The following is a 20,411-nucleotide window of genomic DNA, read 5'->3' on the forward strand; positions in this document are numbered from 1 at the left end:
AAACATAGTATAGATGATTGTGGTATTGTATGAGGAAGTCTGGAGTGGCAGAGAAGTATGTTAGAGCGGTGCAGGACATGTATGAGGACTGTAAGACAGTGGTGAGGTGTGTGTAGGTGTGACAGAGGAGTTCAAGGTGGAGGTGGGACTGCATCAGGGATCAGCTCTGAGCACCTTCTTGTTGCTATGGTGATGGACAGGCTGACAGACGAGGTTAGACAGGAATCTCCATGGACTATGATGTTTGCAGATGACATTGTGATCTGCATGAGAGCAGGGAACAGGTGGAGGAGAAGCTAGAGAGGTGGAGGTTTGTCCTGGAAAGGAGAGGAATGAAGGTTAGCCGCAGTAAGACAGAGTACATGTGTGTGAATGAGAGGGACCCAAGTGGAAGAGTGAGGCTACAGGGAGAAGAGATCAAGAAGGTGGAGGATTTTAAGTACTTAGGGTCAACAGTCCAGAGCAATGGAGAGTGTGGAAAAGAGGTGAAGAAGCGTGTCCAGGCAGGATGGAACGGGTGGAGGAAAGTGAGTGTGGGTTGCCACAGCAAATCAGTGTCCTCCATCTAACCCTGTCTTCTGCATCCTCTTCTCTCACACCAACTACCTTCATGTCCTCTTTCAATACATTCATAAACCTCTACTTTGGTATTTTACTTTGGCAGAGATGAAGATGCTGAGGTTCTCTTTGGGAGTGACCAGGAAGGATAGGATCAGGAATGAGTACATCAGAGGAACAGCACATGTTAGAGGTTCTGGAGATAAAGTCAGAGAGGCCAGACTGAGATGGTTTGGACATGTCCAGAGGAGAGATAGTGAATATATTGGTAGAAGGATGCAGACTTTGGAACTGCCAGGCAGGAGGTCTAGAGGAAGACCAAAGAGGAGGTTTATGGATGTAATGAGGGAGGACATGAGAGAAGAGGATGCAAAAGACAGGGTTAGATGGAGGCAATTGATTCGCTGTGGCGACCCCTGAAGGGAAAAGCCAAAAGGAAAAGAAGATCAAGAAGTATACGTAGATGATTTTGATTTACTAAATTGTAGTAGGGCGGCACGATGGTGCAGTGGGTAGCGCTGTCGCCGCGCAGCAAGGCGGTTCCGGATTCGAGTCCCGCTCTGTGTGGAGTTTGCATGTTCTCCCCCGTGTCTACGTGGGTTCTCTCTGGGTTCTCCGGCTTCCTCCCACCTCTAAAAACATGCACTTCAGCTTAATTGCCCATTCCACATTGCCTGTAGTGTGTGAGTGTGAGCGTGCATGGTTGTCTGTCTTTGTGTGGCTCCGTGGTGCACTGGCGTCACCCCCAGAGTTTGCCCCGCCTTGCGCCCTATACCAGCTAGGATAGGCTCCAGCTATCCGTAACCCGCAACAGTGGATAAAGCGGGTCAGAAGATGAATGAATGAATGAATGAATGAATGAATGAATGAATCATAGTAATGAAGCATTTTTTTGCACCAGCTCAGTTTATGGGACAACATGGCTCACATCTGGGTTTCCACATATATTTTTAGCCAGACAAGTCCTACTATATGGACTCATGCACATAGCTGCAGGCTGTTATAGAGAATTATACTTCACCCTTTCACACAGAGACCGTAGGACACCCCACCGACGTTCTGGCGTCCATCTGGAACAGATGTGACGTTTCACACATGTTGCAACAGCTCTTGATTCTGTTCACAGTGATAAAGGTGTGCAGTTGTATTTGCACATTTATTATTAGCTCTTCAGGGACGTGGCCTGTATAAAAAGTCTTACTGGAGAAGAGAGAGACATCGTCTCTGCAGTCTTTCAGGTCAGTCCTCACCTCCTTCACTGTGAAGGAACTCGTGTTTCAGCTGAAGTGATTCAGGTCATTTTTGAAGCCTTGTAGTTCTACCCTGACTTTCTTTTTCATGTGTTTCTCTGGTTTGTCCAGATCTCTTGCAGACATGCTGGTTTTCTCGTGGACCCTCCTGGCGCTGCTGCTGGTGTCCTCTTCCAGAGCTGAGGTAGAAAAGTCCAAACCTCACTTCACCTCTTACCTGAAGGACAGCAGTTGTCCTTCAGCTACACCTGGAGACGAGTACAGACATGTTCCTATGTAGGGTGAAACATCACGGTCATGATCTTATGTCTCATCCGTCATGTCAGTACTCTTCTACTTCAAGAGGCCAACGACTTGCCGGACTTAGCCTGTTGGCTGCTTACCTAGCATGTCTAAAGTGTAATAAATGTGTCATAGAGTAAATCTCAAAAACGTCTGCTAAAAATAACAATGACACAAAGTTAGACTTTACGTACGTTCAAGTACGACTAGTCTGAGCTAGTGACACTCGGTTGGCCCAAAATCTTTAATACTAATCTAATCTCAATAATAATCTTAAAATACAGAAAATCCATTTTTCCAGGGTTGACATGTAAATCACTACGATTTATACGACACCTATAAATCTCTATGAAATCATCAGGTAGTGTGGACTGCCGGATCCTTGGTCTATCACTATCACTTTTAATATTACTATCACTATCAGTATTAATATCACTATTACTATCACTATGACTATTATTCTCACTATTGCTATCACCATTGCTATCACTGTGACTGCTGAATGGGAATACTAGTCCGTAAATATTCCCCAATCCGGCTTCGTATCAAGCTGTCAGCTCCATGACATGTAATAATCAGGTGTCAGGAGGTTCGACTGTCTTCCTAAAACTATTGTTTTTTCCTTTTCCATGTTCCTGTTGGTGAAAACAGGAAGGTAAGAACGCTTTAAAACCTCTCCTTTTCACATGAATGAAGTATTTTTTGGGAGTTCCTTAAATTCTCAGTGATTGAAAGTGGTTCTGATGTTCCACATGATGTTGAGCACAGCTCATACATGTACCTGTTGTGTAGAAGTCGCTACCATAGAGGAAGTGATGTCTCAGGAACTTCCTGTTGGCGAGCTGTTGGACAGAGCCAACCGAGACCGCGGTGAGTAACCCTGTCTCTACTGGATTACCCCTGAACCAGACCTGAATGTTGCACACATCATCCTGAAACACTCCACATGCACCGTGAACACTGGTGCTGCCACCTGTGGGCCGGTTTGGACACGCCCACACCGGTTGTACCTGCATGTCCCCGACTCACCTGTGTTGGTCCGGCAGTCCCTGACCTGGATGAACCCGTCCTGATCGGAGGCGACATCGCTATCGACCAAGAATCGGACAGGAACGCCGACCCCTGCACCTCCAGAGGCTGCATGTGGCAGAAGTGGACCGATGGGAAAGTCTACATTCCCTACTACATCGCCAATCACTACTGTAAGAACTGGCTTCTGTTGGGTTTGGTTTCATGAGGCAGACACATGACTTCACCAGGACATTTATATTATAACTATATTACATCATGAAGCCTAACACTAACAGCAGCAAGTGGAATTTATCCCCCCAGATAAAACATGAAAAATATTTTAGTAATACAGGTAAACCTGTGTTTATATCATTAGCTGGTTCTAGGAGATGCAACATACCCTCTCTGAAAACGGTGTTAGTTGATTGAACTCGTCTCCAGACTACACTGTAGATAACCATTCCCAGTTCTGTACTGAACTTTATTAATGAATACATTTTAATAAAATTTGATCAGTATGAATCTATTTTAAGCTGACAATTAAATTTTATTTTTTAATATTGTACAGAAAAATGTCTCTGTCTCGTCTTCAGCTGCTTCTTCCTCATTGTGGAAGTAGCAGCTCAATAACATGTTTTATTCTCATTTAGTGTATATTAACATGATATTATGTGCTTTTAATGGTTTTACTAGTGATTTAATGATTTCAGTATTTGTGGTGTAAAATGACGTGAACTTGATTTTTATTTTTCTGAGTTTTTTATTTGACAATAGAAGTGTAATTCCAAACAACGTAACTCCAAACGACGTAAGCCGAGGTTTACCTGTGCTGTCCAAAATAAAGTATTGGATTTCGACCAACTGTAATACACAGTATACGTAGATCATTTACACTATGTACATATGAATTCATATATATATGAGTATGGTGAGGATGTGATGGTGTTGAAGTGCTTCAAGTGTCCTCAGTCTGTGGCATTTCCTCCCAGCCTCCAGAGAGAGAGCCATCATCACTCGTGGACTGGAGTCCTTCTCCTCCGTGACCTGCATCCGGTTCAGACCCTATCAGAACGGAGATCAGGAATGGATCAGCATCGAGTCCAGGAACGGGTAATGCCGTGTCCCCCCTTCATTAACCACAGAACAATACCTACTGAGTGCGTTTTAAACTGCTCTGTGTTCCTGTCACCAGCTGCTACTCATACGTGGGTCGTCAGGGCGGGGGCCAAACGGTGTCCTTGAACCGTCAGGGCTGCCTGTACCACGGTACCGTCCAACACGAGCTGCTCCACGCCCTGGGCTTCAACCACGAGCAGACGCGCTCCGACCGAGACAACCACATCCGGGTGTACTGGGAGAACATCATCGATGGTCAGTCAGACCAGCCCGGGGGTTGGGACGGAACCAACTCCATGAAACATTACTTCTAATATAGTATGTCAAAATGTCATAACATAGTATGTTCTCTCTGCAGAAATGAAGTACAACTTCGACAAGATCAACACGCTGAACCAGGGAACGCCCTACGACTACAACTCCGTCATGCAGTATCACAAGTACGACACACCTTAAGCCTTCATCTCTGTACTCAAGCATCTCGCACACTGTCTCCGGAGGGATTGTCCTCCTCCGGTTACTCATTCACACCCTCTGCCTTGTGGTTTCTGTGGTTCTCCAGGCACGCCTTCTCCAAGAACAACCAGCCCACCATGATGCCCATCCCTAACAGCAATGTGTCCTTCGGCCAGGCTACCCAGATGAGCAGAAACGATATCGAACGGGTGAACAGGCTGTACAAGTGCTGTGAGTAGACCAACATGACCAGTGTAGTCCTACCGGTAGGGAACTCAGACACCACAAACACACGAACCAAGATCAGAACCTACACTCATGTCTGTCAGCACTCCCCAATATGTCTGTGGACAATGGATCTCCTACCAGACCTGGATCAGGGAATCAGTCTGTGGCGACGCTTGGTGGTGTAGGACTAATAGGTAGAACTGCACCAGGAAGAACCCACAACCCTCTGCACTAGGATGAACCCTGGACAGGCTGCACCAGTCTTAGGCCTGACAGCCACTCTGAAGGTTTTGATCCTGGCTCCTCACAGCAGTCAGGGTCCTGCTGGTATGGGGACATGGGGGTTTGTGGACCCTCTGAGGACACAGTAAGGGATCAGGTCCCGGTCCTGCTGCCGGGTTGACGACCTTCTGCGGTCCTCTCCAGCTGTTCCTGTGTAACGACTGCCCACCCTCTATGTCTACTGGTGTCTCCTCCGTGCTCAAGAGACACCGCTAATGCACCGTCCTGGAGGAGATGGACTTCCTGTCAAACCAGTGACCATATCCTGTCAGTAGATCAGCCATAGCATCTCTACAGCACCACCTAGTGTCAGACACTACATTGACCACAGACCTCCACCCATCAGTCCACAGACTCCACACACAGAAGATCAGGAGAAATAAAAATCATAAAAGAAACGAGACGAAACGTGAAAACATCCTTTAATGTAACTGTAACACAGCTGAACACGTGTTTCCTGTAATGACATGAATTTCCTCTGCAGAAATGGGACGCGGCCTCAGCCCAGCTGTCCTCCTGAGTGATGAAGGGTTCCTGAGGGGCTGGAGGTTCAAACTGTCACACAGAAATAAAGCTGAAGACATGTGACTGCTGCCTGGTGATTTCATGATGCTAAACAGATAGCAGGAATGCTAATGCTAAGGTCACATAAAAATAAAATCATGTATTAAAGATGCTCAGGTTCATGATCATAATATCAATCCTTTCAGTTCAATCAACCAAGTTTTATTTATAAAGCACTTAATCATGGCAACGGACATTTAAAAGCGTAAAGGAATTGATTAACATGTTAAAAAACGCTGTTTGCTCCCGTTAAATAACGTTACAGGCAGAGGCTGGTTAGCTTAGCAACATTACAAACAGGGAGCTAATGCTAACCATCCTGCTAGCAGTACCTGGTCAACAATCATCTGTCATGGGTTCAGCACCGGTACAGATCTCCACACATGCTGTCCCCTTAACATCTTCATCATCATGGCACTCCTCGGGCTCCTCTTCCTCACTTCTGCTGCTCTGCCAGTCGGTCCTCCACCTTGTCAGCTGTCAGGTTGTACTCACAGGCCCTCAGGGCCCCCAGGAGCTCGTCCGTTTGGGCCTGAGCTCCTCGGAGCCTCCTCCACTCCTTCAGCAGCTCCACCGCCGTCTCTTCCAGGTCTGTGGGGTGCCTCTGGGACACCGACTCCAGCTTGGGCTCAGACAAGCCCAGCTTACGGCCCAGCTTACGCCACTGCCTGCCCAGGTTCTGAGACACCACCTCCGTGGCCACGTCAAGTCGGGCTGGAGAGGAAGGACACCGAGGTTTAGGACCACACGTTAGAATGGAACCCATCAACGCAAACACCACAGTAAAAACATTGTGTTGGGTGTTTTGTCTTGACCTCCGTCTCCGCCGAACCCCTGAGACCGGCTCACTGAACCCCAAGGGTTCGATGACCCAGGTTAAGAAACCCAGGTTAAGAACCACTGGTCTAGAGACAGTGTCACTAAGGAAAAGACAGGAGACAGAGCTGGAGGTAGCAGAGATGAAGATGCTGAGGTTCTCTCTGGGAGTGACCAGGAAGGATAGGATCAGGAATGAGTCCATCAGAGGGACAGCACATGTTAGAGGTTCTGGAGATAAAGTCAGAGAGGCCAGACTGAGATGGTTTGGACATGTCCAGAGGAGAGATAGTGAATATATTGGTAGAAGGATGCTGAGTTCTGAACTGCCAGGCAGGAGGCCTAGAGGAAGACCAAAGAGGAGGTTTATGGAGGTAGTGAAAGAGGACATGAAGGTAGTTGGTGTGAGAGAAGAGGATGCAGAAGACCCTTTACCCTCCCGGAGGCTTTTGGACCATTGACACATGACTGTAGGACAGAGAGTTTGTTTGTGTCTGTTCCCGCCAACTTCCTGCTGTGCACTGTTCATGTTGACATGAAGACATCGAAAAGGACGGCAGAGAAGAGCGACAGTTTCCATGGCAACACAAGATGGTAAAGGAGAACAGCCTGAAGACATTGACGCAAACCAAACACCAGAACAGAAAACATCAAACCGTGTTCCGAAGGACTACGAGCTACTAAAGCCTGAACACAGCAGGACCTCTGAGGTGTGTGTATACATCATTTAATTACCCCTCTCACCGGTTCTGTTAAATACCCCTCTGACCCCGGGTGAGTTAAATACCCCTCTGACCGGGGTCAGTCCTGTTCAGGACAGCAGACTAACACCTGGACTGGGGGCGTTTGCTTGCAGCCCGGCTCCGCCCCGCGGGGCGGGGTCATACCGCACCTCTCTCGCGCTCGTCCGGCTGGTTGTCGGGGTGTGACGCGGTGGTTCGGAACTGCGTGAGTTTCTGGACCAGGTCCGGTCGCCGGATCTCCGCGAGCAGCTCGGACAGACGCTCGGTCCGGTCGGGCGCGAGACTTCCTGTCTCCGTCAGCTTCTGGAACAGTTTACTTCCGGTGTCGATGCTCTCGCGGTCGCGCTTCCGGATCAGGGGGACGCACAGGAACTTGAGTTTGCTCAGCTCGTCGGGGGACAGCTCGTCGGAGATGGACAGCAGAACCGCGTTGAACCGGAAGGAGGACATGGTGAGAGGCGCGAGCCCCGCTTTCACTTCCCTCTTCTTCTACGGTTCGACCGGCAGGTGAGCAGCAGGTTGAGCCCACTAGAGCCCCCTGGTGGACGGCCTCGGTAGTCCACACCTGTCCACCGTGGACGGCCCTGGTTCTGTCTGGGGCTCATTTCTATCACCATTCAGTGTAAAGAAATACTTGTAGCTGGAAACAGCGTTTTATTAGGGTTAAAGGTCATATTTTCATTAAGTCCCGCCTCCTTTAAACACGCAGACTCGAAACATTTGTTTATTGTTTACATGTTGATTATTTACTGGAAATTTAAATTAGAAACATATTGTCAAACTTCACTAGTTCACTAACTAGTTCACTAAGTAGATGAAGAAGACAAGTAGGGAGGGGTTGATGGCCCATGAGTCACATGATCAGGATCAGCCTATCAGCACACTGGCAGCTCCAGACAGAAGGGGTCAAGGTCTGTCCACTCCAAACACTGGACAACAACAACAACAAAGTAATGATGCAACAAGGCTGATTTCTGTTTTATTTATTTCAAATGCCCCCAAATTTATTTGTGTGTTTTCCTCAGTCCCACTTTAAATGACACATTTCCACTGAACACCAGGTGATGATGTCAGGAACACCAGGTGATGATGTCAGGAACACCAGGTGATGATGTCAGGAACACCAGGTGATGATGTCAGGAACACCAGGTGATGATGTCAGGAACACCAGGTGATGTCAGAAACACCAGGTGATGATGTCACAGAAACACCAGGTAATGATGTCATAGAAACATCAGGTGATGTCAGAAACACCAGGTGATGATGTCAGAAACACCAGGTGATGATGTCAGAAACACCAGGTGATGATGTCAGAAACACCAGGTGATGATGTCACAGAAACACTAGTTGATGATGTCATGAACAGTGATTACAGTCAAACATGCAAAATGAAATAGTTGAACAGAAAATGTTTCGGATCACAATATTTTAACAACATGTCAACATTCATGTTTGGACGCCTCTGATACTGAGCCCTCGCCTGTAAGGTCAGACCCCCCCTCCCCCCAACAGAAGAAAAACAAGGGTTGGATCCAACGGCGCTGGGTTCACACAGCCACCAGAAGACCCACTCTAGTGGGCGGGGCCGTCTGAGCGCCAGGGGTGCTACTGGTTGAAGGGGCGGAGCTCATGCATGACATCACTTTGTATTTACATTTAAATCTTTCCAGATGCGTCTTTAAGAATTCCAGTTAATTGGAACGGATTTTTAAAAAGTTATTTGTGCTTCCAGCTGTCGAGTCATTTTTAAAAAAAATTTCTAACATGACAAATTGCAGAAGAAGTAAATATTGGAGATTCTAGAAAATAATTTTACAAACTGCGGCCGGACACAGAAAGCTTCCAGGTAATCCTGACGCCCACGTGGCATATTCACACAAACCAACAACAACAACAACAACAATAAGAATAAAATCTGTGGTCGAGCTGAACTCCACAGACTGACGGCAGAACGGAAATCTCCTCACGCCGGTTAGAAGCAGGAGAACCTTTTCACAGATCATTTGGACGGACTGACTGGACCGTCAGTGCAAACGATGCATTCAGGTCCTGTGGGAGACGTAAGAACTACGACTCCCGTTTGGCATTGCTTTCACTGATGTCCTGAAGAATGATGTCATCAACGAGAAAGTCCCTGGTGGGACGACCCCTATGGCTTTAGTGTTAAATACATCCAACACACGCGTGCGTCACGCGTGTTCTAAAAACATTCTATAAATGGTGCCTTAAAATGTCTCAACCTTTACACGTTAAAATTCAAGAGTTCTACCGTTGCGTGTCCTCTGAGGACGTGACCAAACTTTATTCTGTTCTAGCATTTAAAAAAAAAAAATCTTTCAATTTCATGTAGAAAAATCAATTTTCCAAAAATCGCCAGTTGCCTGATGAACATGCAAACAGGCAGGAGGACGGTCTGAGATGCACAGGTCAAAAATGAGGTTGTAGCTTCCCCTAAATAATCAATAAAACAACGTAGATCCAACTAAAGCTAGTCTAAAACTGCTAACGTCACCAGACCCTCTCTGGGTCGGGTCGGCGGCTGCTAACCAGCTGCTAACCAGCTGCTAACCGGTTCTGTACCGGTGTTGTGCTTCAGGCGTCCTGCTGTTTGGAGTCGTTCTCCGTATCCGGGGCGACGAGCAGCTTCAGCGGGATCTGCTTGTGGTAGCGGTCGCGGGCGTTACTCGGGGTGGAGGTACAGGGCGAGGTGCAGGTGTCCCGGTTGAGGTTGTCCCTCATCGCCAGCCGCTTGCCCTGCTCCTCCTTCATGAACAGCTCCACCATCAGGATCTTCTCCTTGTGCATCTGCAGCGTGATGTCCTTGGGGATGTCCGGGATGAGCCAGTCCACGAAGTCGCTCATGAGCATCACCACGTTCTGGAGACAGGAGAAGCAGGGACAGGTGGGAGAAGGTCCGACACGGACGCCTGCGTATCTGATAGATGTGTGTGATCACCGTTTGAGAGCCAATATATGAAGAGCAAACAGTGTGTGTGATGTAATGATGATGATGATGGTGATGATGATGATGGTGATGATGATGATGGTGATGATGATATCTGAGCTCCAAACCTGAAAGACGATGACGAAGGACAGACGTGCAGCCAGAACGGCCCAGAACTGCTTGGAGGGCTCGTATGGGGAGCTGGACCAGGGGGGCTCCCGGTAGTCCTTGTACCTGGACACAGAGACCGGAACTGAATACCGATCAGAGCGATTGGTGAGCAGCATCTATGAGGTTATGTGTGTCTGTATGTGTGTGTTGATGGACGACCCAACACATCCAGGTCCACTGTGTTTCTGAGTGGGGGACCCTCACACCTGTGTCCACATCAAATCTTCTATCTGTTGGAGTTTAAGAAGCTTCCAATCATGGCATTTCTGGAGAGAATTTTTGTTTTTACAAAAGTCAAAGGTCACTCTGGATGTTTTCGTTGTGTCATGCGTGTTCTCTCCAGGTTCCTCCACCTCCAGGAAGAGCTGAGGTAACTGCTCACACCGAACTGTCCATAGGTGTGAGTGTGTGGTTGTTTGTCCTTCATGTGGCCCAGTGATGGGCTGTCGACACGCCTGGGATGTATCCCACTTTTCACACAGTATGGTTGACATTTGTTTGGTCGACAGTTTGAACCATTCACACCTTCTACAAGCAGTTGTTCGGTTTTATCCATCGACCATGTTCACGTCCCTGATGGGTCGCAGCTCAAAATGTTTGGGAAGGCAGATCTTAATGACCTCGCCGTCCAGCCTGCAGCGAAGGTTTAGAACCAAACTCCAGTCACACCTTTTGGAAGGCTGAAGCCATCAGACGTTACCAGTCCCTACCTGCATATTTGGACCTGGTAGCCCAAGTGCATCGGCTGGAAGGGGTCGGTGCCCGGCTGGAAGTCGGTGACATTGAAGTAGGACAGGGTGTGGTTGATGAAACCGTGCATGGAGCCATCGGGGCTATACATGTACTGGTAGACCAGCCGCGGGATGAAGTCAGACGTGAAGGCGATGACGAAGGCCTGCAGGGAGAGAGGTCAGCTGGTCCATCATCTTCATCAAGTCACACCCACACAGGTTCTTCATCATTAAGTCAGCTGGTCTCTGGAGGGACGACTGAAACTCACATTGACGATGACAGCCACCTTGCTGAGGCCTCTTAGGAGGTTGTACCAGATCCCTACAGGAAGAATGATGAAGAGTGTTGGAACAGTTTCAGATCTGTTAGTACATTTATGTCTAATTTTGCAAACTCTTTGGTTTGGTTCAGCCCATGAGTAGAGAATAAATATATGTATGATAGGGTTCTCATCTTGGGGACACCAGTGGGACCCCGTCGGTAGACACCTACCAATGTTTTTGGTCTTGACGGCGTTGGGTCTGCGCAGCTCCGTCACAAACTTCTTGGCGTCCAAGCGAATCTCAATGATGTTATTCAGGAGAGCAAAGAGAGGAGCCAGAGGGAAGGAGGCCACGAAGAGAGTCACCATCCCGAATTGGATGACTGCAGCGGATGGAGGAGAAGTAGGCGTCAGAAGGACTGAGTGTCGCTGGTGGAATGAAGCTGCGGGTTCAGTAAAACTTTATAAAATTATAAGAAAAATCAAAGGTAGACACAACTCTGAACCCAAACGCGAATAAACAGGAAGCCTAGTGAGCAACACTTTACTTGGTAACCTCTGTGTGGAGATTCAGGACCACAGAGACCTGAATCTTCATCCATCAGACATTTGTGAGAAATTAAGTCTAATCTCAATTTTGGATTCTTGATTTACAGCTAAAAACATTTTGTGATGACGTGTGACCACCAATGTCAGGTCAGTTTAGTCCAAAAGGTTTCTCTGACATACGGTGTTTACAGCCAGTGGACAGATGGACATGAGGTCAGACACCAACATGTGATCAAATCATGGACGCTTGAGACGTCATGAACAGGAAGTCAGATGGAGAATTAGCAGGAAGCTGCAGCATTCGTGTGAATGTTGTGTTTGAACTCACTCATCTCCATGTATTCGGGGTTGAGGCCCACAAATGGACCGAGGATGTGATCCTTCTCGTGCCGCTGAAGGGTTTTGTTCAGCTCCTCCTCTTGCTTTGAGTCCAGGTCCGACTTCCTCGCTCGCAGCAACTTCTTCAGCTTCCTGCACACATGGACAGCTGATGATAGAGCGATGGCGGCGCCGCTCTGAAGCCTGTTCCTGTTCATTCATTGTGTGTGTGGTGTGAGGAACATGTGACTGGAGCTGCTGAACGCTCTACTCTGATTGGACCGGCGTGTTGTTGATTCCAAAGTCCCTGCAGAATTCTTGAGCCTTAGTGTTGAATATGAAGTGTTTTTGGAGGAACGAACCAGGATTTTGTATATGTGCACAAGCATGGGGGGGCGTGAAGCACATTCCACATTCAGCAGACTTAAAGGGTGATGAAATGGAAATATGCACTACAGATTCCATAATAGGTCTTTAAGATCTACTGTTTGGGTGAGAGTTCCTGCAACGCCCGAAGTGTTGAGACTCAGAGGAACCCAATGCTCATGGGAGATGGAGCTGTTTCCACAGATGTGGAGAAGGCTTCCTTTAGACGCAAATTCTCATTTCCAGATTTAGAAATAGTTTATTGTTATTTCTATTTATCAGATGCTTGGGGCCGTGCTCTGTCTGCTAGGGGTGGGCTCTGAACTTAAGGCTCTGTCTGCCAGGGGGTGGGCTCTGAACCTAAAACAGAAGCTCTCTAAGCGTCTGAATAAGATCCTCCTCCTCATTCAGGCTGGATTCTACTTTAACCTGTTGGATTCTAATGTGTGATCAGACGGTGTATTCACGCAACTGACTGAGGTCAACACTGAACCAACACACCTGAAGGTAAAACCCTAACCCTACAGGCTGTTTTAAACCGTAAGTGAGAAGCGTGTCGGTTGTTGAGGTGAGACAGAAAGGTATTGCCGTGTGGTCGGTCAAACTGTGGTTGAGCTGTTGTGTGTGAACATGATGGGATGGTGAAAATGTGCGCGTGTGACATGTATGAGCTGCACTCACGGGATGCCAATCTCAAAAAGGTTATTCTGAATGAGCTGCTTGCCCAGCATGGTAATGCACAACTGGATACACAGCTCCATGAGGCAGCCTGCATGGGCACACTGGAAAGAGACATAGTCAGCAGGACGCAGAGGCACAGGACACCACAGCGAGACACAGGTCCTGGAGAGAGGACGCCAGTTAACGGGGGACGGGACAGGGGGCTGGGGATGAGGGAAAGGACAGAGAGACGGGGACAGGGGGAGGGGGGACTGGAGGGTGAAGGACAAGTGAAGAAAGACATCCAGAAAAAATGACACAGAAAAGAGCCAAACATACATTTATACACATATGATCAGGGTGGAGGATCTGGGTGGGGATTGAGGTGAGGGATCTACGTCGAGAGTCCAGGTGAGGGATCTAGGTGGAGGGTCTAGGTGGGGATTTAGATGGGGGATATAGGTAGAGGATCCAGTTGGAGGATCTAGGTACGGATCTAGGTGGAGGATCTAGGTGAGGGATCTAGGTGGAGGATCTAGGTGAGGGATCTAGGTGAGGGATCTAGGTGGAGGGTCTACTTGGAGGATTTAGGTAGAAGATCTAAGTGGGTGATCTGGGGGGGAGGGTCTAGGTGGGGATATAGGTAGATGATCTAGTTGGAGGATCTACAGTAAGTAGAGGATCTAGGTGGGGATATAGGTGGGGGGTCTAGGTAGAGGATCTAGGTGGAGGGTCTAGATAGAGGATCTAGGTGGAGGGTCTAGGTGGGGATCTAGGTAGAGGAGCTACGTGGGGGATCTAGGTGAAGGGTTTATGTGGGGGTCTAGGTAAAGGATCTAGGTGGGGATCTAGGTGGAGGGTCTACTTGGGGATCTAGATAGAGGATCTAGGTGAAGGGTCTAGGTGGGAGCTAGGTGGAGGGTTTAGGTAGGGGATCTAGTTACAGGATCTAGGTAGTGGATCTAGGTGGAGGGTCTACGTGGAGAGTCTAGGTGGGGATCTAGGTGGAGGGTCTAGGTAGAGGATCTAGGTGAATGACAGCATGATTTGTATGGATGAGCTGGAGACGTGTTTGTTAGCTACAGGATAGCTATTTGCTAATGCTATGTAAACCTTCCTGTTAAAGTGAGCAGAACACCTGGCTGCTAAAGTTAGACAGAGTGGGACTGAAGGAACATGAACACCAGTTGGTCCAGCAACCAGCAGCGCACGACTAACGGGTATAGAACCAACGAAGACGACAACAGTGAAGTGACGTGAGATTAAAACACTCCATCCTCAGCTACACTACTTAATGCTGTTCAGCTGGCTGGGTTCACAGCCCCTGTGCTGGCGGTATAGGTCCAGGTTCATGCCCTAAGCCCGGAGCTGGGGCGGAGAACCACATGCAGTCCAACATAGAGCAACAGGGTGTTTGGGGTAAGTCACCTCTTCCATGCGGTACGATCCAACAACATACAAGTAGTTCCCCGGCTGTCCCACCAGCCTGCAGAGACAAAAGGAAGGCACATCGTTTTGATGTTCTGTTACCATAGCAACACCATCATCACCATCAAAACAAGCTTTACCTGCCCCTGAAGAAGGCAAGGTAGACGATGGGCGTGAAGGCGTTGACGAACTTCAAGATGAAGGTCTTGAAGATGAGGCGCTCCTCGAAACTCTTGTCTGTCTTTGGAACCTCTGACGAAGAACAACATGTCCACACACAAAGCATTAGCTCACACATTAGTAGTACGTCACAATACCTCACCCATTAGCTGTACGTAGCATTAGCTCACCCAGTAGTGGCACACAGCGTTATAGACTTGAATGTCAGTAGGGTATGCTAAGAAGTGACCCTACCAGGACGGCCACCTTGTCACCACCACTAGCTTGTTGACCGCAACCATTCATTCGTTCATTCATTTTCTACCGCTTCATCTGCCGCCGCGGGTCGTGGGGAGCCTATTCGAGCTGACAGAGGGTGTAAGGTGGGGAAAATCTGGGCGTGACGCCACTGCACCGCGGATCCACACAGAGACGCAGACAAACACGCACACACGCTCACTCCTATGGTCAATTTGAGACCGGCCAGTTAACCTGAAGCGCAATGGCTTTTGGCTAGTTTGGTTTTTCAGTAGGACTACAGACAAACTGCCTCACAAAAGTCTGAATCTTCACAGTAGGATGTTTCTAGGGTCAGAGGACAGGTAGGTCTCATCAAGATGTGGACAAAGGGTAGGTTTCACTTTGTCCACTCATTTAATATTTCTATTTATTAAAAAAACCCAACATAAATATTAAAGAGTGGCTTTGCCGTCTGTAACATATACAGGTTCAGGTTCCTACTGTGGTGTTAGTCCTACAATCTGAGGCTCTGTCTACCAATCAGTAACTGGTTACAGATTGGTGGAACGGATACTGGGATCCGACCCCAGGAATCTGTAACAAGTAGCCATAGATAGTAGCCAACGTCACAGTATGTTACTAGTTACTATGAGTAGGTTTTTGGTTCAGGCCCCAGGGGACCGTTAACCCTCAGCATTTTGATCCCATTCTACTTCCTGGACCTTTGCTGTAAACACCTACAATCTGTTAGTTTGTCTGTTGTTATTGATGTAGAAATAAGATCTGTGGCACAACAACCCCTGCCTCACATGTCCCCCCCGCCCCGAGTCATAGCAGGAGGGACAGGAGGGTCTCATCTGAGTCCTAACCTCACCCATTATGGTGAGCCGGCGGGCGATGGCGCCGTAGATCTCATCCAGGATAATGATGACGATGAGGTTGATGATGGCCGCGGTGGTTTTGACGGTGGCTCTGACGTTGGTTCGTGCTGCCTGGAAGGTGCTCATGTGCAGCGCTGCCTTGATGCTGATCCGGTACAGGATGACCCCAAAGACGATGGCAAAGGTCACAGTGATCTGAAGTCAGAGAACAACCAATCACCAGTGACCTCGTCAAACGAATGAACGATAGAACAAACCTGTTTGTTGTTGGGTCGAGTCGCTAACAGCAGGACGCTAACCAGGTAGGGTCACTAACAGCAAGACGCTAACCAGGTAGTGTCACTAACAGCAAGACGCTAACCAGGTAGTGTCACTAACAGCATGATGCTAACCAGGTAGGGTCTCTAACATGAGGACGCTAACCCGGGTGTGCCAGACAGGGAGGAAACGTCTCTGTAAATGTAGCTTTTTATTAGCACGGACAATCTATTACATCCACCCTCATAGAGGAATCTCCATTTTTGCTTTACTACATGTTCTAAAATATAAAACTCTCATCTTGTAGCGGTTAATTAAAATGTGATTTCAGCTCCGCCTCATGTAACTAGCTAACCAGCTAGTTACCTGGCGGCACTAACTCAGTCCACTAAGTTTTGGACTGGGGACCGGACGCTGTGTGGACTGTACGATATAAATGTGTGAATATACAGATTAGAAAAAAGTAATTTTCCCACAGGATCAATATCAATATCAAAATCAATATTGATTATAATTGATAATAACTATTATTATTATGCTGCACTATTTGATCGTAGACAACAAACAGACAACCAGAAGCAAGATTCAGCCCTGTTTCATCAATCCTCTCGATTTGCTGTGATGGTGTCCTGTTGAGCCAATAAGAGAGCTTGATTTACATGCCTGTGATGTCACACGTCTGTGATGTCACACGTCTGTGGTGTCACACGCCTGTGTGTCACACGCCTGTGTGTCGCCGGGGAGACTCACCATGAAGCACATCACGATCACAGTGGTCAGGTAAGCTGGCAGCCTGTCCACACATGTCAGCTTCACCTTTTCACCCTGAAAACACATACAGACACACGCGCCCGCGCACACACACACACACACGCACACATACACACACACACACACACACACACACACAGGCACACATACACACACACACACACACTGTTAATATGTTATGTAAAAGAAAAATAGTACATAGAATATCTGAGAGACTTAGCTATGTTGGTGTGTGTGTGTGTGTGTGTGTGTGTGTGTGTGTGTGTGTGTGTGTGTGTGTGTGTGTGTTAATACTAGTATGTTTCTGCCGCTGCCTTTCTGTCAGTAGCATCTCTTATGCCGTGGGCATTGAGATGCACCCAGCACACACACACACACACACACACACACACACACACACACACACACACACACACACACACACACACACACACACACACACACACACACACACACACACACACATGCTCGGGGCTAGGTTGTCACTGTTAATACTGAGGATGGCGACTTCAGGCTGCGAAGCGTGCATCATGTGTGTGATGAACCCATGACCTTGGCGGAGGACCGTCGGCAGTCTGTTCAGATCACCAACACGCCTCCAGAGGGCGTCGGTTCACCAAACGTCACGCGTGTCTCTACTGGTGTCAGATAGACTTGGGTCCATTCCCATGCCTGGCGCACACATGGGGATGTGCTTCAACCACCATCAACGACTGGTCAGAATGACTGTTAGGGTTAGGGTTAGGGTTAGGGTTAGGGTTAGGTTTGGGGTTGGAGTTAGGGTCCAGGTTACGGTTAGGGTCAGGTTAGTGTTAGTGTTAGGGTTTAGGTCAAGTTAGGGTTTAGGTTAGGGTTAGGGTATAAGACAAGATTAGGGTCAGGTTAGCGTTTAGGTCAGGGTTAGGGTCAGGTTAGGGTTGAGGTTAGAGTTAGGGTTTAGGTTAAAGTTAGGGTTAGGGTTGGGGCTAGAGTTAAGGTTGGGGTTGGAATTAGAGTTGGGGTTAGAGTTATGGTTGGGGTTAGAGTTATGGTTGGGGTTAGGTCTGGGGTTAGAGTTAGGGTTTAGGTCAGGGTTAGCGTTATGGTTACGGTTGGGGTTTGGTTACCACTGGACTGATGAGTCAGTCAGAATTCGCTGGCAGCTGGCCTCCTTCTTGACTGACATTTCTAAAACCTCCGTTGCGGAGCAGAACCAGATTCTGCATCTATTTCATCTTCATAATCTCTAAATGAATGACTAAGCACTGCTGAGTCACACAAAACAGCCAATCATGATGTCAGCAGCTGACAAGAAGAAAACCCTCTGGAGGAGACGGACATGAGCTCTTCCCTGATGCCTAGTGGGGACTCTGTGGCAGCATTATCTGGACCGAGGACTTCCAATAGAACACACACACACACACACACACACACACACACACACACACACACACACACACACACACACACACACGCTCTCTGCTCTACCCGTCACGTAATTAGTGTTTGTGCTAATATAAGAGGCTTCCTTGCCAGTCCTGTTATGCTTCCTGTTCTCAGCCCTCCCTCCTTCCCTCCCCCACTGAACCGTCATCCCTTCCCCCGTCTCTTCTTTGGGGGGTCAGTGAAGTACTATCTCATCTCTTCTCACTGATGTTTTACGTTTTTAAATATATTATTGCAAATTCTAGAAATCATATTTAACTGCGGTTTTTGAGTTTCCTTCACCTACAGTTCTTCATATTTGTCCTTTAAATGACTATAAAGTCCACTGTGCCACTGGCGTTGCGCCTGGAGTGTCCCCTACCTCACACCCCCAGTTTGCTGGGATAGGCTCCAGCACCCAGTGACAATCTGCTTTGAGTCTAATGTCAACACTAAATGCAGGCAGCGCCCTCTATTGGTAAGACGGTGAATAAAGTACCTTCACTTTGCTATTGTCTTAATTGCTCTTTGAGATGATCATAGCTTTCTTTCATATTTTTGTGAATTGTTATGTATTGTCATCTTAATGAAATGACTGAGGATTAGGGTAAAAATTCAAACCTCTGTTGGACACGTGAGCACACATAGAACCCAGCACACATCAGTCAGTGAATGAGGTTCTACATGAACACATTTACTACTACCTGAATGGGTTTTTACCTTTAGATTAGAATGTTCCATTTTCATTTTTTTTTCCATGACCCGGAAATCGTACTCGGCCCGGTTATGGTCCTGGAAGAGAAATCCGTCAGCGGATGGACTTTTAGAAAGACGCAGGAAAATAACAGAATATTCTGTAACAGCTGACACGCACATGGGCGGAGCCAAACAGGATCATGTTTAAAACACAACCAGTGAAATGAAGACTGTTATTTGAAGCTCAGCAGTGACTCGTTTAGCTTCACCCAGAAGTTCAAGTCCAACAGAAACCCAGAACCCAGCAGGAACACACGGACAACCCTGGAACACTTACTCCGTCAGTGTCCCAGTGTTTACTGGCAGCGTTTGGTGGGAGTGGGAAGAGTGGGAAGTGTGGGAGTACTGGCAAAAAAAATTGAGCTTCTTCAAGTCAAATCTAATGACTGTCTTGGAAAATAAGTGAAAGTTAAACTGTTGATGAAATAATTCATTGATTACTTTGACACTGACAGAGGTGAAGAGGAATCAGATTGAGGACCGTTGATGTCAGGGGTGGGGGAGGGGAGGTGACGTCATGGGGGTCAGGGGGCGGAGGTGATGTCATGGGGTTCCACTGTCCACGAGTGCTTCTGCTCCTGTGGGCGTGGAGGGAGGAAAGTGTGATGAGCAGGTGAAAGCAAAGGAAGTGTGGAAGAGGAAGAGGAAGAGGAAGAAGAAGCGGAAGTGTGTGTCCTGCTGTCAGAAACCATTAAGCAGCAGCAGCAGCAGCAAGTGTCAAGATCAACATCAGAGAGGAGAGGAGAATCAAATCAAGAAGGAAGAGAATTAAAGTTAGAGCTCGCTGTCATGCAGATCGGAGTCTAGGACAGAAAGACAGAAGGACGGACGGCAAGAACACAATTGAGGTGGATCCAAACCTTGAGATCCTCCTGGAAAACAAACAGACAAACAGAGGAAAACACGTCAGGAACAGATTCACACAGCGTGAAGACATTCTGAGAGGACGGCGTGGACGTCCACTCGTCTCCTGCTGGTTCATGATGAGTCGTTACAAACAGGACAACGAAACTAGACACATATATTGTTGCGTGAGTGGTTTTTGGCTCCGGAGGTGTTTTCTCAGGTCCGTTGTTAAATCACTCCGAGCACTGAGATCTGAACAAAGCAGTGATTTCAAAAGTGGCTAAAGGGACTCTTCAAAACACAAAATAAAAACAACTGTCTAAAAGAATATTATGGAATTATTATTAATTGTAATTTTTG

The 20,411-nt window shown here is 47.7% G+C and overlaps 3 protein-coding genes and 1 long non-coding RNA gene across 8 annotated transcripts in view; 2 read left to right on the top strand and 2 right to left on the bottom strand.

Annotated features, from left to right (window-relative positions):
• The first annotated feature begins 1,742 nt into the window (after positions 1 to 1,742).
• LOC137597039 (high choriolytic enzyme 1-like) lies at positions 1,743 to 6,086 on the top strand. 2 transcript variants are annotated; one of them, XM_068317965.1, is made up of 8 exons: positions 1,743 to 1,992; positions 2,742 to 2,745; positions 2,883 to 2,960; positions 3,137 to 3,292; positions 4,091 to 4,211; positions 4,294 to 4,472; positions 4,576 to 4,657; positions 4,780 to 4,912. In XM_068317965.1, exons 1-8 carry the CDS (start codon positions 1,897 to 1,899, stop codon positions 4,910 to 4,912), a joined length of 849 nt encoding a protein of 282 aa, XP_068174066.1. In that variant the 5' UTR covers positions 1,743 to 1,896. The 2 variants fall into 2 exon arrangements, with proteins under 2 accessions (XP_068174066.1, XP_068174060.1); XM_068317959.1 differs by lacking the exon at positions 1,743 to 1,992 and adding an exon at positions 5,668 to 6,086 and having other exon boundaries at positions 2,387 to 2,745; positions 4,780 to 4,904.
• Positions 5,589 to 7,799, bottom strand: fadd (Fas (tnfrsf6)-associated via death domain). 2 transcript variants are annotated; one of them, XM_068317984.1, is made up of 3 exons: positions 7,456 to 7,799; positions 6,080 to 6,461; positions 5,589 to 5,725 (listed from the first exon to the last, which is right to left on the bottom strand). In XM_068317984.1, exons 1-2 carry the CDS (start codon positions 7,754 to 7,756, stop codon positions 6,184 to 6,186), a joined length of 579 nt encoding a protein of 192 aa, XP_068174085.1. In that variant the 5' UTR covers positions 7,757 to 7,799; the 3' UTR covers positions 5,589 to 5,725; positions 6,080 to 6,183. The 2 variants fall into 2 exon arrangements, with proteins under 2 accessions (XP_068174085.1, XP_068174077.1); XM_068317976.1 differs by having other exon boundaries at positions 5,589 to 5,738.
• Positions 7,800 to 7,986: 187 nt separating this feature from the next.
• The window catches only part of ano1a (anoctamin 1, calcium activated chloride channel a), a 32,805-nt gene continuing 20,380 nt past the window's right edge, over positions 7,987 to 20,411 (bottom strand). For 2 of the 3 annotated variants that reach the window (XM_068316468.1, XM_068316466.1), the window contains exons 14-26: positions 20,066 to 20,077; positions 19,170 to 19,241; positions 17,025 to 17,099; positions 16,010 to 16,211; positions 14,877 to 14,988; positions 14,737 to 14,794; positions 13,330 to 13,430; positions 12,293 to 12,435; positions 11,646 to 11,798; positions 11,422 to 11,474; positions 11,132 to 11,316; positions 10,379 to 10,484; positions 9,190 to 10,183 (exon numbers count right to left, since the gene is read on the bottom strand). In XM_068316468.1, coding sequence (XP_068172569.1) covers positions 9,899 to 10,183; positions 10,379 to 10,484; positions 11,132 to 11,316; positions 11,422 to 11,474; positions 11,646 to 11,798; positions 12,293 to 12,435; positions 13,330 to 13,430; positions 14,737 to 14,794; positions 14,877 to 14,988; positions 16,010 to 16,211; positions 17,025 to 17,099; positions 19,170 to 19,241; positions 20,066 to 20,077 — 1,557 coding nt within the window. In that variant the 3' untranslated portion in view covers positions 9,190 to 9,898. Of the gene's footprint in view, positions 8,236 to 9,189; positions 10,184 to 10,378; positions 10,485 to 11,131; positions 11,317 to 11,421; positions 11,475 to 11,645; positions 11,799 to 12,292; positions 12,436 to 13,329; positions 13,431 to 14,736; positions 14,795 to 14,876; positions 14,989 to 16,009; positions 16,212 to 17,024; positions 17,100 to 19,169; positions 19,242 to 20,065; positions 20,078 to 20,411 lie in introns of those variants that run through there. The other variant, XM_068316467.1, reaches the window with a different exon arrangement.
• Positions 8,246 to 9,064, top strand: LOC137596169 (uncharacterized). The gene is made up of 2 exons (XR_011035512.1): positions 8,246 to 8,563; positions 8,608 to 9,064. It is a non-coding gene; the product is annotated as an uncharacterized lncRNA (long non-coding RNA).

The sequence above is a fragment of the Antennarius striatus genome, chromosome 1, assembly GCF_040054535.1.
Source record: "Antennarius striatus isolate MH-2024 chromosome 1, ASM4005453v1, whole genome shotgun sequence".
In the NCBI taxonomy this organism is placed as follows: Eukaryota; Metazoa; Chordata; class Actinopteri; order Lophiiformes; family Antennariidae; genus Antennarius; species Antennarius striatus.